A 14,951-nucleotide genomic window follows, 5' to 3' on the forward strand; every position below is an offset into this window, starting at 1 on the left:
GATCTAAATGTGTAATGTGTCATCTCCTGTTGTGGCCACAAGTTTTAACCTTGACAGAAATGTCTTCACTTCAGTTTCTTCATATTCTGCTTTAAAACTGCTTCTATTGTTGTGCATTATTTCACACCTAATTTCTCCAATGACACCAAATTTCAGTGTAACTTCTCTAGCACAGGCGAACCTGTCATTTAGTTGAGATCATTTCATCAACTTCTGCAGCAAACTCTGATTGCTCTACAAAAGGACAGATGTGCTGGAAGTTATTGTATTCTTGTGAAAAGTGTGCAGGCGGATGCAAGAAACGGCTGCTAATGATATTTTACTCAAAAGGTTTTCTAAATCGCTGAAAACTCAAGGTGAGATGTTTGATAGTCAAGAAAACTGTACGGGCTTTCAGAGTGCCCAGCAAGGGCCAGAATTATGTCCTGTTATCTTAAAACGCTGTTACTTCCTGTCCAGAGCTTGTTCAACATTGGTAGCAGGTGGATTTGAGAGCATTTGCAGAGACAGTACAGTGAAGAATTTTGGATAAAAGCCTTGTTGCAAGAAGGACAGACAGCGCATGACACCTAAAATCTGCAGGAAGTTCTAACTACTAGCAAGGCTACTGGTGAGGAATCTTCCTTTTGAATATTTGCAAATTTGGAAAATCTTTTTGTCACTAACAGAGAGAGAAAGAGAGAGAAATGTAAACATCTTTTAAGAGTAACTCCAGTGAGAGCCTGTAGTGCTTAAGATCAGTGCCTAAGCACTAAAGAGGTATAAATGGGACCCATCTGGGAGGGGTTTGGCCCAGAAGTCGATCTGCAGCTTGTTTCAGCGGATTATAGATGCAAACACAAAGAAAAGTCAACATTATAAATGTTGACTCTTCACAGAAATTTGGTGGATTTTTTTTAAAACTAATGAAACTACTCATTAGTGAATCCTCAGTGTGTAATAGAATTTTTTTGAAACCATCAAACATTTCTGTCACTACGAAAACTTTTCATTTTGACTGTAAGTAAGTGGTTTCCAGTCTGTTGTTATAGTAGGACTTGAAGCGTAACGTCAACTATAAATCTGCACCGTTTTAGCACCTGTACGGATTTAAATTCGGCCATTCATATGCAGTAAAACACCTCAGACCTTCTGGGACTTTGTTTAGCCAGAACTCTGGAACTGGAAGCTGCTGTCTTACATGGTACCATGGTACTAGTATCCTTGAAGTAGTATTACTGGTAATTGAGACACTTAGCTACCCAGTAACTGCCTTTAACTACACAAATCTACATGCAAGTGCTCATCCTGTTCTTCTTTCTTCGCCTCTGAACAGCCAAGAGAAGGTGGCCTGTGTTAGAGTTGATGTCAGCCCGGATTCACCAGGAGAGGGCTCCACCACAGAAACCTTCCTGTGAGAAAGGAAGGCTCACCTTCGTCTCCAGAGCCCTCAGCACTTTCCTGCTCAGACGGTGCCTCGTCATCAGGGCAAAGAGCAAAATTGAACTGGAGCAGCACAACCCAACTGCGGGGAAACAGACAAGCTCCCACAAAATGCCCAGAGTCCTACATGTTCATCAAATGTGCCACGGTGCACATCGTATCAAACATCTAGAAGAAATATCAAGAAATTATGACGTTCATCCTTCTTTTAGGGATTCTCTAAAGCTTACCAGTTCTTCTAGAATATTTGAAACGCAGATGCCAAAGGAAGGCCCTTTTTTTTTTCTTCTTTTTTTTTCAGTCAAGATCTGACAATTTTATTTTATTCGTTGTTTGGTTGTAAACTTAGCTTTTTACCCAGTGACAGAACTGTACACGTTTTGTTTTACCTCATCTTTTTTTTATGGAACAACAGCTCCAGTGTTTATTTAACAAACAGTGATGCACCATGAACCAGAATCAGGTAATTTTCAGCTCAATCAACCCTAAATAGCGACCGGCGAGTCAGACGCTCTTAATTCTAATCTTTTAACAGTTAGTGAACGCACCATATGTAAACACTATGACTTCCTCTTTAGAAAAGAACAACAAAAAGCTTAAAACACTTTTCATAAGGAAGCTATTCCATCTACAGAAATATGTTGGCTGATCATTCTGGGCTGCCATGAGAGAACAAGACTTTCATCAGATAACAGGAAGGTGGAATGTATTGGAGCCACGTTAAGCTGTTTTTTTTCCTTGAGTTTTCAACCTCTTTCTGTGGGGTGTTTAAAAATGAAGTCAGAGGAAGCACACAGATTCAAGAAGCTTTTTGAAATATTGTATTTTACCACATGCCTAGACATTTCTGTGGCTTATTCTGGCTACGAGAAAGAGCAAGACTTTCAGCATATAGCAGGAAAGTTGAACAAAGTACAGCAATGGTGGTCTGTTTTACCCTTTTTTGGGTTTACAGCATCTGTCTGTCATGAAATACGATTGTATCTGGAAGTAACATAGAAAATACACAGGAGACTGCTGTTTTAGTGACGCTAGCCATGCTAGCTTTGGCTAATAAACTTAAAACAGTTTAAAATATCAACTCTGTAGTCTTGTTTTACAGGGATTCCTCTCTCATTGCAGCTGTTGTATCTTCTTATATCAGTTCTGTAAACAAAAGTGGAATCTGCGCAAATCGGCTTCAGCAGATCAGAGATCAGAAACCGACTGCAAAACTCTGACCGGGTGCATCGCTTAACAAAAGCCATCAAGGTGCTGTCTTTTCAATTCATCCTAAAGATAATTAGACTTCTATTGCACCATGACTTTGCACTGTAAGACCTTTGGATTTACTCAGAAACCATCTCTCCTGTGTCCGTGGGGACACGCAGTGTTTGATATTGCTGCTCTGAAGTTGGTCACTTGTTTTCACTGTTCAGCTCACAGAACATCGTAGTGGATGTTAGTACTTTATCTGTTTGTGTGCTGTACTCTTCATCTGTGTTATTGTAGAAAAGAGGCCATATGAAGTCTGTACTGTACAGGAAGCACTTTGACTGTAAACTTGATGACTTAAAGCAGATTACCTTGTTTAACTTCCTTTCATATAATTTTTTAGAGATGTACAACTACAATTTGAGATTGGTAAAAGATTTTAGTCTCTTTTTTTGTGTCAGAAGGCAGTGATAACTACTTGGTCTCTGCTTTTCTGTCATCGCTGGCATCATAAATATTTTAACAAGTAATAAAAATCTGTCAAGGTGCAAAATAAAGAACAGAGTATTTGTGGACGGCAGTTATAGTTGCACTTGTTTTTATACTGTCTGTATTATTGTGAATACCAACCGTGTGTTGTATGAAATGTCTAGCGTTTAAAATGGTTTTATGCAAAATATTTTTACTGTACATGTAAAAACGGTTATTGTAGGAACTTGATTTTATTTCTATTTTATTTTTTTATGTTTTTTTTTGTTTTGTTTTTTTGCAAAGTGCAGTCCTGTTTTAGCAATAAATATTCTCCACCAATCAACGTTTGGAGTCCCGGACTCCTCAAATATTCTGACCAAGAATATTTTTCCCTGCAACATTTTGTGCGTCTGTTCCCACGGGCTCCGTGTGTAGCGACTCTGCAAACGACCGTTTATGGTGCCTTGTTGATGATGCTCTTAATGTGCAAAGCGTTGTGTACTGGCTCATGTGACGGCGCACAGATTCCAGAAAGGGGCCGTCGCATCCACCACGCCGCCGCGTCCGTCGTGTTCTTCCACGTCAACATGGACTTCTGTCTGTTTTCCATCTGAAATGTAACTAAACGACGTGTTTCTGTGTCACAGCTCTAGTGTGTGCTCGCCACCAAAATAAAAACAAAATGTTAAACTGGAGTTTATTTACATAATCGGTGAATGTTAATTATCGTGGTGTCAGTGTCAAATATAAATGTGTATATTTAATTATTTTGCAGAAAATTAGACCTGTCGAGTACTTTCAGAATTATATAGATTGTGTAAATTACGAAAGACCCTATTTTCACAGGATCACTAATCAGAATGTATGAATCTGAATGAAAAGTCTCCTACGGGAAGTGATGTCTAGCCACCTAAATCACTTAGTAAAGATGTATTTCTACTGATGTACAGATCATCAGTTATGTTTGCTGACTTCTTCTGTCATGGCTGATTGTTGCAAAGCAATAAAATGAACTCTTGGGGATTTCTTTCTGTCGTTCTTTAATCCTGCATGCTAGCTGCTGTCAAACCCTATATGAGGTGGATTGGTTGTAGTTGGGGGTGGGGAAAGTTTTTGAATGATCTTTGTGGCGGTTGTGAAATCTGAAATCATTTATTTATTTATTTATTTTTTTTACAATGCCACTTTTTTATCCATTCAATTCTCCTTTATTTTGGTTCCCATCTATATGAACAAAGTATGTTCTATAACCAAATGTGAGATCATTGATCTAACAGCTTTGTCCAAACCATCGCAAAATCTACAGCAGAATGATTGAAAAAGTAAAGCACCAAGGAGTCTAAACAGCCCAAAGTCTGTAATTGAACCTAAGTGTTCCCCCCTCAGCATACCGAAGGAACGTTTTAAAGTTGGGCAAAGGGCATTACCGTTAAGGGTGGTTATCTTATTGGTCTTTATTCCCAATAGAAATCCATGTGTATTATTATTTCTTAGTAGACCGGTTATCAGAGAGCATGTTTCATTTCAAGGATTTGTTTTTTTAACAAATGGTTTCCAGCCTGAGCTCTGGCAGACATTTTTATAAACAGGAGTTATTCCAGAACAAATGCGATAGGGGGCAGCAGAGACCCACGTTACACATAATAATGGAACGCCGCCTTACTGCGTAAGACTTAAAGTCCTTTCATACTGTAAAGGTCCGATCCTTTTATTTGAGATAACAGCATCCTAAAGAATCAAGCCCAACTTTTAGTGTGGCTTTGTGTGTTTTTGTTTTGACCCAGTCGGTCAGCACTCGGTCAGGTGTTACAGGTACAGTGGGTGGGAATTACTTGGTTCAAGAAATTTGAATAATTTTTCCATCCGACTCGATCGTAAAACGTGATTAACGTCCGTTATCCTCCAGTAACATGTTTAATAATGAGCGTCAGCACACGCCGTACCTGTAAACGCTGGAGGAAATTAAGTCAGACCTTCTCTGCTTTTTCAGCTGAAAACTTGAAATTCTGAGAAATGTGAAGGACACAGTTTGACGTGTTACAAAACAGAAACACATACGAGAGAAATAAATGACAAGAATTCTCAGCAGCTTCAGAATAAAGGTTGAACATGTCGGTGTAATCATTGGTTGATATATGTGTGCATTGGCTTGAAAGGAAATTATGATTCATGCAGGTGACAATAGAATGTCATGTAGGGCAATTCATCTGATCTGTTCCTTAAATAGAAAGATTTTAGGCTCGTTTGAATGTAATGATTTACAAATAAACTGAATTCAATTAATGCAATTCAAAAAAACTGTAACACGCTGAAATTGTGTTTTTTTCCAAAGCTAATTTATGGCTATTTTAATGACTAAGTCTTAGTTAATGGCATTTACTAAAGTCCAGTGTCTTAAGAGTATTTGACTAGTAGTTAAAACCCTTTTTAATACACAGTCATGTTGAAGCCAGAGGGTATAAACTACTAAGCAGTGCTGGTAAAGCAGCTGAGCTCAGCGATCTGTGTTCATGAATATTAATGGAAAGCTGAGTGAAAGAAAAAAAGTGGAAAAAGTTGCACAGGTAGTCGTGGTAACAGCACTCTGTAGAGAAACGCGACGCAAAGCCCATTAAAGAGCAAGGCATGGTGGACTGCAGCAATGTCAGTGCATTAAAATCCAGCACATGTACTTTGACTAGGACAGGCTTAGTCCAAATTGTCTCCATTTGGACTAAGGAGACAGTGGACTGGGCTCAGTGGTTTAACATCCTCTTTTCAGATAAATATTAACTTTACATTTCATTTGGAGGGCAGCATAGTGGGGCAGCTGCTTGAATGTTTTCCACGAGCTTCTCACCAAGTTCTCCCTCATCCAGCTTGTCCACATTAAAGAAAGAATAAAGATAATGGAGTGCTGGATTTCTAGTTTTTCTTACTCTAAATTGCTTCTTAGGAATAAATGGGTGTGCACATGATTGTTTGTGCTGCCCATGGTGTTCTCCGCCTGTTGTCCAGCGACTACTGGGGCTAGACGCCAGCAGCGTTAAAAGTTATTTTTGATTACATTTGATTTTTCTGAGAAACTGAATTTAGGGTTTTCGCTAGCTGTGGAAAAACATCTGATGACTTTATGCTCGTCACTTTAAGATCAGAACAAAAAACCAGCCAGTCAGTGTGTTGACATGTTGCCTGTTTAGTGACAACTGGGAGAAAATGAAGCATACCCATTAAATCACAAGACAACATTACACCAGGTGCAGTTTTAGTAAACGGGAATATAATTCTTAGTTGACAAGTGAGTAGTAACATCAGCAGTTATTTAAAAAAAAAAATGAATTCTGCGTTTGGCAGTGAATAATTTAAATGTAGGAACATTTTCATACAAAGTAAATGTCCTGTCATTGAAAAAAAAACTGATATTTTGCTACTCATTAATGATAAACCTTTGATTTTTCTTTTTTGTTTTAAAGTCAACTTTGTAAAGAAATAAACCAGAAGCCAGCCATCCCACATCTCTGACACGTTTCTTAAACTTTCCAACCAAACTCGCTTCTCTCTGTCAGTATACAACAGATACTACATTACCCATAATCCATCACAGAAATTAAACTTCTGTATACTAAAGTGACCATTTTCAACTGCCTTCTTTCACTACGACCACCACTTCCACGATTAAACAGCTTTTTTTTTAGAAAAAAAAAAAAGCTACTTAAACAAAATTTTGCTGCTTCTGATGGGGATGTGTAGTGCTGTGAACACATATATCTGCATGGATATATCTGAACACAGCAGGTGAACCGCCATTCGCTTAATTTGACGCTTACAACTTTTTTGGCCTCTCTTAAGACAAAAACATTGACAACTTTCTCTCTCTCTTTTTTTTTTTTTTACTTTTACTGGGTTTGTCATTTAAGCTCAGACGGCAGACAACCGGGGAACCTACAACACTGCACCGTGAGGGAATCGGTGTCCCTCAACAAGGAAGACCCTCCCTTTCCGCATGTGGTTCAGTTAGCAACGTTCTGCGGCCCTTCGGGGATCAGCGACATGAAGAACGTGATGATGAAGGACCACGTGGAGGACAAGAAGCCGGCATTGGGGGCGCTGTTAGGATCCTCCGCTCCTTCCTCTCCGCCCTCCCCGTCGTCGTCTGAGGCGTCGTCGTTCACTCCGTCCTGCACAGATGGATCACAGTCGGACGAGCGGAGCCCAGTGAGACGTGACTCATGCCAGGGGTTTGCACTTTAGGCTGCCTCGTGTGAAACATGAGCCTGCACGTGAAAGCCTAGTGAGGTATTTTTCATGCCGTCTGCAGCAATAACTGTCAAAGCCCGACTAAAGTGGAAGAAAAGGACGCCGCACTTTTCGTTTCGCTGCAGATTGAATGATTAATCTGATTAATCATTTCATTATTCGAATAATCGACAACTAATTTCGTAATTGATCACTAAATGAAGGATACAGACTCAAAAAATGGCCGTTGGATGAAAAAAGCAACATATAAAGAGCAGCAATTAAGCCTGAAATGTACAATAAATGCACTTTATTGTACATTATTGTTCAAAAACTACATATATATATTGCACATTGTGTAATTAAGATAAGATTTTGTCAGTGAATATGTTTTACCCAAACACATTTACTCCTGAAGTGGCAGAGTTTTAGCTCCTGGCGAGTGAAATATCCTGTTATTACGTTACAGGCAACAAAATGTTTGTTTTCAATTTTTAGTTTATTTGTGTCTCTTGTTGTATTTCTAATATTGGATAAGGAAGGCTTAAGCAGTTAAGTCAAAAATCTGCAGAATGTGCCAATTTTTTTTTAACTGGATTAATTGTCAGAATAATTGATTGCATAATAGTTACTAAGATAATAGTTAATAAACTCCCCTCATTTTGATACCCCTAAATAAGAGTTATAGCAGTAAAATGTGTTTGAATACAAATCCACGGATCGCAGAAAACGTTTGTGGCTGCGATGTGACATGCTACTTCTCAGTCGGGTTGGTTGTGGAAGAAAACAAGACATTCAGTGAACAAAACTGAAACTCTCAAACTGTTGCAACTTCTAAACTCCAAAGTTTCAGGTGATGGATGAGAAGGGCCCTTTACCACTTCTTGTAGGTCCTGGTTTTGCAGTTCTGCCTCCATTTCTTCCTGATTGGGCCGGTCTCCAGGGAGCTGCAGCTCGTTTTCCAGGTTGAAGGGAAACCAGCCGGCCTGGTGGCTGCAGGCAGAAAACATCAAAATCACGTCTGCTCTGATCCCAAATATCAGCGGCTAATGCTTCATTTGTAATAAAGCAAGAATTTGAATACGACAGTACGACGTCAAAATAGGGTCAAATATAAGGTAGCTTGAATTCATGGCTGCTGCAAGACAATATTCCGAAAGCCAGCAGCAGTCTGTTTAACTCTGATCTCGCCAATGAGAACACAGAACTGCGTACTGACGGGGTTCCAACGCAGTCTGCAATTTGATTCAAGTATTTTCCATGTCTGGATGGAAAAAGAAAACATACAAAAAAAAAAATTTATTTCCAGACTTTCCTCCCCAAATATGTCCTTCTAATGTTACTTGATTCGTCTTGTTTCTTCCTTGTGTACTTTCCTTCCTGCCTCATTCTCCCTCACTTATTAGTCATTGCGTCTCTTTCCTTCCTTCCTCTCTTCCTGTGATTACTTCCATCTCTCTTTGCCTTTTCCTCTTACCTTCCATCCCTTCATCCCTGCCTCCATTTCTCCTCCCTCCTCATTTTCCCAATATTTATTTTTCCATCCTTGTGTCCTACTTCCATTCCATCTGTCCTTTCTTCTCTTTCTTTGAGTGCTTTATTCTCTATGCTTCCATTTTCAATTCTTTTGTCTCTTTCCTAGCTTTCTTTTCATCCTTAAGCTTTAATTTAGATCACTGGTATCTTTGTATGTATTGATAGATCCCATTACGTTGATTGTTTTATGGTTATTGTGTTGTAACTTTATTTTTTTAATGTTCTGTAGTCTTTGCCAGGTTTCTCTTATAAATAAATATTTTGATCTCCATGGGACACACCTGGTTAAATAAAGATTATTACTATTATTATTAAGTACAGCCTTAATTTTCATTCCTTTCTTGCGTCATTTCTTCCTCCAAGTTTCTAGTTTCTGCTGCTCCGTGTTTCACTGTATACATATCTACCAAACATTCACAGTGAAATTTTCTCTTATAATAGACAGCAAAAGACTGACATCCTCTAGAAGTTTTGTATGAAAAATGCAGAGGAGCTCTGTAATGGAAAAAATCCGAATCCACATTCACTGCTTTTAATAAACTCACGAGGGAAATATTTTAAAGGAAGCTTTAATTTCAGCATCATCAAGTGGAGAGACGATCTCTCGCTGCGGGAATCGGAAGCAACTGAGACGATACTTTAAGGAAATAATGAGCCTGTTGGCACATGCAGACAAAACAATGCTTCACTCACAGGTAGAGCACCAGCATGGCCATCATCACCATGACAAAACGGCTGAAGGAGGAGTAGAAGTAGACTATACTGAGCAAGATGGCAGCGCGAGAAAATGTGTAGACCCAGTCCAGCCAATCCCTGTTGAGCTCCTCCTCGTTCAGGATCTCCCCTCCCTGAGCGTTCATCTGGACTTCCGGGTTTCCGTGGCGACCCGCCTGTGGTCGTTGGCTCCCAGGGTCGGACTGGCCGGTCTGAGCGGAGGGCTGGTCGGGTCGGAGGAGCTGAGAGGAAGATGCCAGTAAGTGGCTACAGGAGAGGAGAGATGAGGAAGAGTGTGAAGGATTTCTGCTAACGGAAAGGCTCGGATGGAAATAAAACGACCATAACAAAGCGGGGCCTTACTAGTGCATGTAGTACTGTCTTGCATACAGCTGCTGCCACCACATCAAAGTCATGGGGGCGTAGTAGGAGGGCGTGTTTATGGGGGCTGATGCCATTTGATGATTCCAGCTGGAAAGAAAACAGAAAACAAGACTTTCGGCAAAAACACGACTTTTTCGTATCATAACAGACCGATTGTTCAAACTAGGGAAATAAATAAAACGGCAATGCTTAAGAGAGATCAGAACTTGGTTTTAGTTAAACAGCAAACTAGGTTGTATATTATTACAGATGCTGCCATCAATTATGCTGGCAAATCGCAGCAGCCTAAATTAAATCAGGAGTTTTAAAGATAAAAACTAACTTTAAGATGTCAAGTCTTCATCTGCAGTGCTAAATCACCTCCTCTCCCTCTCGCTCTGCAGCACTGTAAAAGTTAAACTAGTCAAAAAGCTTACCTATGCATAAATTGCGAATACATGTGGTGGTAGGGGAAGGCTCCAGCCTGCTGTCTCAGCCAATCGCTGCCCTCTCCTGCAGCCACCTGACCGGCACTGTTAGAACTCTGAGAGGCCTGCCACCAGGAAATTGGCTGAATATTAGCGATAAGCACGAAATAAAAGCACATGGCAGTTTGTAGCCCTCAGGGAAATGTGGATTACAGCAGAGAGGTGCATGATGAAAGGAAGTGAGACGATGATGAAATTATTTGAAAGATGTGAGAGAGGGACGCGGGTGACCCACCGTGGGACCGGCGGCGCTCTCCTGAGGCTTGTTACCGCGGCTGCGGGGCGGCTTCGGGGAGCTGGGAGGGGTTCTGGAGGCACACACCAGATGGAGCATATGGTACTCGTCCTGCTGCGGAGGCGAGTGCAGCTCATTACCTCAGACAGCCAAAGTCTTGCATGTTCCCTACAACTTTATACATGTGCTTTTACCCACACGGACCACTTCACAGCGCTTCGAAAGCAAACTTTTTAACATATGGTCTGACAACTTATAAAAGACAAAACAGATTCATGTTAATACGATACATGTGAAATTGTCAAACGCTGAACTTGCAGCACCAGTTTCAACTTGAACACGCGTTCTCAAGTATATCTAAAAAGAACTTCATTGTAATACTGGATAAGAAAGGAGTAAAAGTTAGGATTTCCAATATTATCTTTATTTGCTAAATGCCACAAAAAAATGTCCTTTTTACATCTGAAGTTGTCTAAAAGGCCTTTAAACAAACCAAGAAAGCCCAGATAACAACAGGCATTACTATTAATGACCCAACATAAATGATAGAAACTATCAGTTCCTTTGACCAGTGAAGGCAAACTTTCATTTTCTTTTAGTTCTAAAAAAGACCAAACTGTAAACTGTTATATAAAGCTTTTTAACAACATTTTACTACAAAAGCAACTTACCAAGATGAATATTCCAATTTTTTTTTTATTTAATAGTTTTCCATTAGGAAATATCTCAAATGTAGCTAAATTTTACAGGAATTGCAGCACATGTTCGCAGAGCAGACACAAAACAGAAAGAAAAACATTGTAAAATGAACTGTAAACTGAATGCTGCTGTTACTGATGGGCCGGCTACTTAAACAGCAGCAGGTTTTTCAGCACAGTGTCTCTCCCCTCAAGTTCCAAGAAAGGCATGCGAGTTAAATATTCCTCTGGCTCTCTAGGAGTTTACTCCTGTTGTTTCAGAGTTCATTTGATTAATTAGCGAGACGTCACAGAACCCAAAAAACATTAGTTTACCCAACATATTTAGTCTTTTTCGGCGTTTAATTTGTATATTTGGTAATGTAAAGATGTTTACTGCAAAAGAGTAATCGGTGAAAATAATCAATTTAGGAATATAAGAAAAGAAAACATTAAAACTAATGTATTTCAATGTCATGTTCCCATCCAGCTTTTAAAATCTTAGTAGCACTTCAAACTAAAATTTCCACACAAAAAAATAAAAATACAATTTTACACTTTTATAAAGCATGAAGGAGTAGCACAGAGGTTTCCAATCATGTTATCCTTTTTTTTATTTTATTTTTTTTAAAGGTGACAGAAGCTAAAATATTGTTTTAAAACAACCTAAAATCTCTACTAGCACCTACAGCAACTTACTTTCCGAAGGACGTCTTTTAAGGTGAGGTGATCCAGAAGCAGTTTCCCAGAATAAACCAGCCTCTGGTCTTTGGAGCTCTAAAAACACAGAATAATGATAACGAGGTCAATGGAGAGATGTGGCTTAATTAACAACGTGCATTTTCGGAAAACAATGTAGGGCACGCCGTTTTACTCGTGTTTAAAAGCAAAACACCAAAATCAAATGAAACCTACGAGAAATTCAGAGAAATGTGAATGATTACAACATCAAAGGCCAAGCAACTGGTGCAGATAATCAGAATGAGATCATAGTAACCTTAATATGGAGAAGTGGCTCTAAATGGAATTAGCAGATTGTACAACAAGGTCAGAGCGTGTCCTAATTAAGCCTAAGTCCATTCTACCGCCATTCAGGAATTCAATCTGTTTTTTAAAAGCTTACTGTGTGTGTATATATATATACACACACACACACACACACATAAAGATATATACCAATAAAGAAATATATAAATAAAAGAGATAATGTGAGAAAAAAGGGCTCAAACCAAAGTACAGTCCTCTGTGAGGCTGCTGCAGAAGCTAGCGGTTTATCCCTGTGTGTTTAAATGAGACTGCAGCAGAACGAGTTCTCTGCACAGAGCAAAGAGAATAACATCAGATTAGCTCTGCAATAACGCTGGAATCTAAATACTGGAGAGCTCTGACGTCAAATTCCTTCAGCGATTCTTTTAACGTCGGAAAACCAATTTCCCCGACTCCAGAGATTAGATCAGAGGTGTGCAATGCTACATGATGTTTTAACAGTGACAAGAATCAAGACGGGATCTCAGCAGAATCCGCACAGTAAAATCAGGTTATGAGAGTTTTGTGGGAGAAAAATAAGAAAAACACTAAACTTGCCAAACTTTTTAAGCAGGTGAAACTGAATCTCGGACATTCTGCTAAGGCTAAGGCTCTAAAGCTGCCAAGAAACATGTCATCAGATGTCTAACAATTACACGAGCAGATATTTTACTATCAGGGAGTCTGAGGCTGAAGTTTTTGCTGCAATCATGGAATTTGTAATTTCACACCTGGTTGTGTGTCCTCCAAAAAAACAAACAAACAAACAAAAAAACTTATAACTGTTATAACAGCTATAACTTATAACTATTTCAGGATGACTATCTATAGTGTTAAGTAAAACATCCTAAAATATCTTTACATTTTATTTTATTGCATTCACTGCTATACTGAAAACTTTACGATTCAAGATAAGTAGGCTTTTTTTAAACTACTATTCCTAAGATTTTAAGTTTACGCATACTAAAAATCACATGCTTTTCCAGTGAAAAGCCCAGTATTCACCCAAAACTTTGGTCAATAATATTAAAATAAATTTCTGAATTAAATCAATAATGAAAATCAAACCAAGCTGTTTATTTCAGAGCTGAATGTTCTCCATATTGGTTAAATTTTTGAAATGAAAACCTTTTTTTTTTTTTTTTTTTACCAGTGTCACGTTTTGTGATGGTCCGTTGTAGTTTTTAAATCTTTATATAACTTTGATGGTCAGATTTATTGTTTGCGTTGTAATTTTCAGTTTTTTTTTGTTTTTTTTTTGTCTTTTTGAAGCAGAGCTGACATTTAAATTGTGTGTTATATATGCAAAATTACAAGGATTTGTAGTTTAACCCTTAGCTTAATTAGGTACCACCACAAGTCTATTAACTGACAATTAAATAAAGAATAAAATATAACCAGATTTTATAGCAATATCTTAAATGAAACGTATAATTAAAAAAAAGGTTGGTGATTAAACAACGAAATAGGAATTGAGATCAGGAAAAATTAAACATAATCTTGTTATTTAAGAATGATCTTTGGTATATTGCTATATTATTAAGAAAAACAACTTACGGGTTTGCTAGGGTACACATCAGACAGGTGGGCTTTGAGCTTTTCCACGGTCCAGTTCTGGAAGCAGTTGATTGTCTGGTCATCGTACTTCTGGTTGGGAGCCTTGATAACGAGGATGACAGGACTGTCCACAACACCTTGATCCATGACTCAAAAACATTTGTCTTCAATGAAATATCCAAAGAAAAATCTCTGAGACACGCCTTTCTGCTTCCAGTCCAAATTATTGCAGAAAGTTTCTTACAACGACGGAGGGGGAATTGATATTGTTCACAAGAACGACAGCTGGGAAAGGGGGAAAAACAAACCAAAGTTAGAGAGAAACTATTTTTAAATTCGATGATGATGATGATGAGAACAACCAAAACTACACGGGTGGCAACAATTCACTGACAACTCAATCTTCATAAAGAGCTCATAAATACGAATAGAGGAGACATTCGTGGTGTGTTTAGCGTGATATAATATTAGACAAAAACAACCGTTAAGTCCCGTCAGAGATATTTAACAGATAGCTAAGCTAACATTAGCTTCAATCGTTTTTCTTACAACCACCTCAATAACGTCAAAGACAATAAGCAGTCCCTTCTATGGTTAACTACACCCGCTCAAAAGACCCAGCTGTGTCTCTAAGTCCCCTTTAAAGGAAGTCAAAGCTGGTTTGCAGACCTTGTTTATCTCCAGTGACCGAAATGTTTCATCGTTAAAGCCCAACCTAGCGTCTATTCTCCTTCTTCGTGAGTAGCGTTCGCAGTTGATAAACAACACGTTAGCGCGCTACCGCCACTTACTGGTTAGAAAACGAAAGTTTGAGTAAAAATAAAATAAACTAAACTAAACTAAAATAAAATAAAATAAAATAAAATAAAATAAAATAAAATAAAATACTTCTCTTTGCAAGTAATCACCAGTGCTACCAGTACTGTAAAAAAATTTAGGACTCAGATACCCAATGTTGGACAGTTGAATAAAGGGCATAGAAATTTACAATAGAGGAATAGTAAATACATTTATTCAGAATTACTTGAAATACAACAGGATTTTACCCTAAAA

The 14,951-nt window shown here is 38.6% G+C and overlaps 2 protein-coding genes across 14 annotated transcripts in view; one reads left to right on the plus strand and one right to left on the minus strand.

Annotated features, from left to right (window-relative positions):
• LOC103144451 (sodium bicarbonate cotransporter 3) overlaps positions 1-4,110 on the plus strand; it is a 48,425-nt gene extending 44,315 nt beyond the window's left edge. For 11 of the 12 annotated variants that reach the window (XM_007561449.2, XM_007561444.2, XM_007561446.2 and 8 more), the window contains one exon: positions 1,316-4,110. In XM_007561449.2, the coding sequence (XP_007561511.1) occupies positions 1,316-1,397 (82 nt within the window). In that variant the 3' untranslated portion in view covers positions 1,398-4,110. Of the gene's footprint in view, positions 1-459; positions 611-1,315 lie in introns of all 12 variants that reach the window. The other variant, XR_001663264.1, reaches the window with a different exon arrangement.
• A 2,137-nt stretch (positions 4,111-6,247) lies between these two features.
• On the minus strand, positions 6,248-14,676 carry LOC103144453 (homocysteine-responsive endoplasmic reticulum-resident ubiquitin-like domain member 2 protein). Of its 2 annotated transcripts, XM_016676093.1 has the most exons (10): positions 14,568-14,676; positions 13,899-14,183; positions 12,015-12,092; positions 10,639-10,752; positions 10,353-10,468; positions 9,916-10,023; positions 9,532-9,819; positions 8,518-8,566; positions 8,181-8,295; positions 7,089-7,244 (listed from the first exon to the last, which is right to left on the minus strand). In XM_016676093.1, exons 2-10 carry the CDS (start codon positions 14,043-14,045, stop codon positions 7,177-7,179), a joined length of 1,083 nt encoding a protein of 360 aa, XP_016531579.1. In that variant the 5' UTR covers positions 14,046-14,183; positions 14,568-14,676; the 3' UTR covers positions 7,089-7,176. The 2 variants fall into 2 exon arrangements, with proteins under 2 accessions (XP_007561517.1, XP_016531579.1); XM_007561455.2 differs by lacking the exon at positions 8,518-8,566 and having other exon boundaries at positions 6,248-7,244.
• Between the last annotated feature and the right edge of the window lie 275 nt (positions 14,677-14,951).

Source organism: Poecilia formosa, unplaced genomic scaffold (genome assembly GCF_000485575.1).
Source record: "Poecilia formosa unplaced genomic scaffold, Poecilia_formosa-5.1.2 Scaffold127, whole genome shotgun sequence".
Taxonomy (NCBI): Eukaryota; Metazoa; Chordata; class Actinopteri; order Cyprinodontiformes; family Poeciliidae; genus Poecilia; species Poecilia formosa.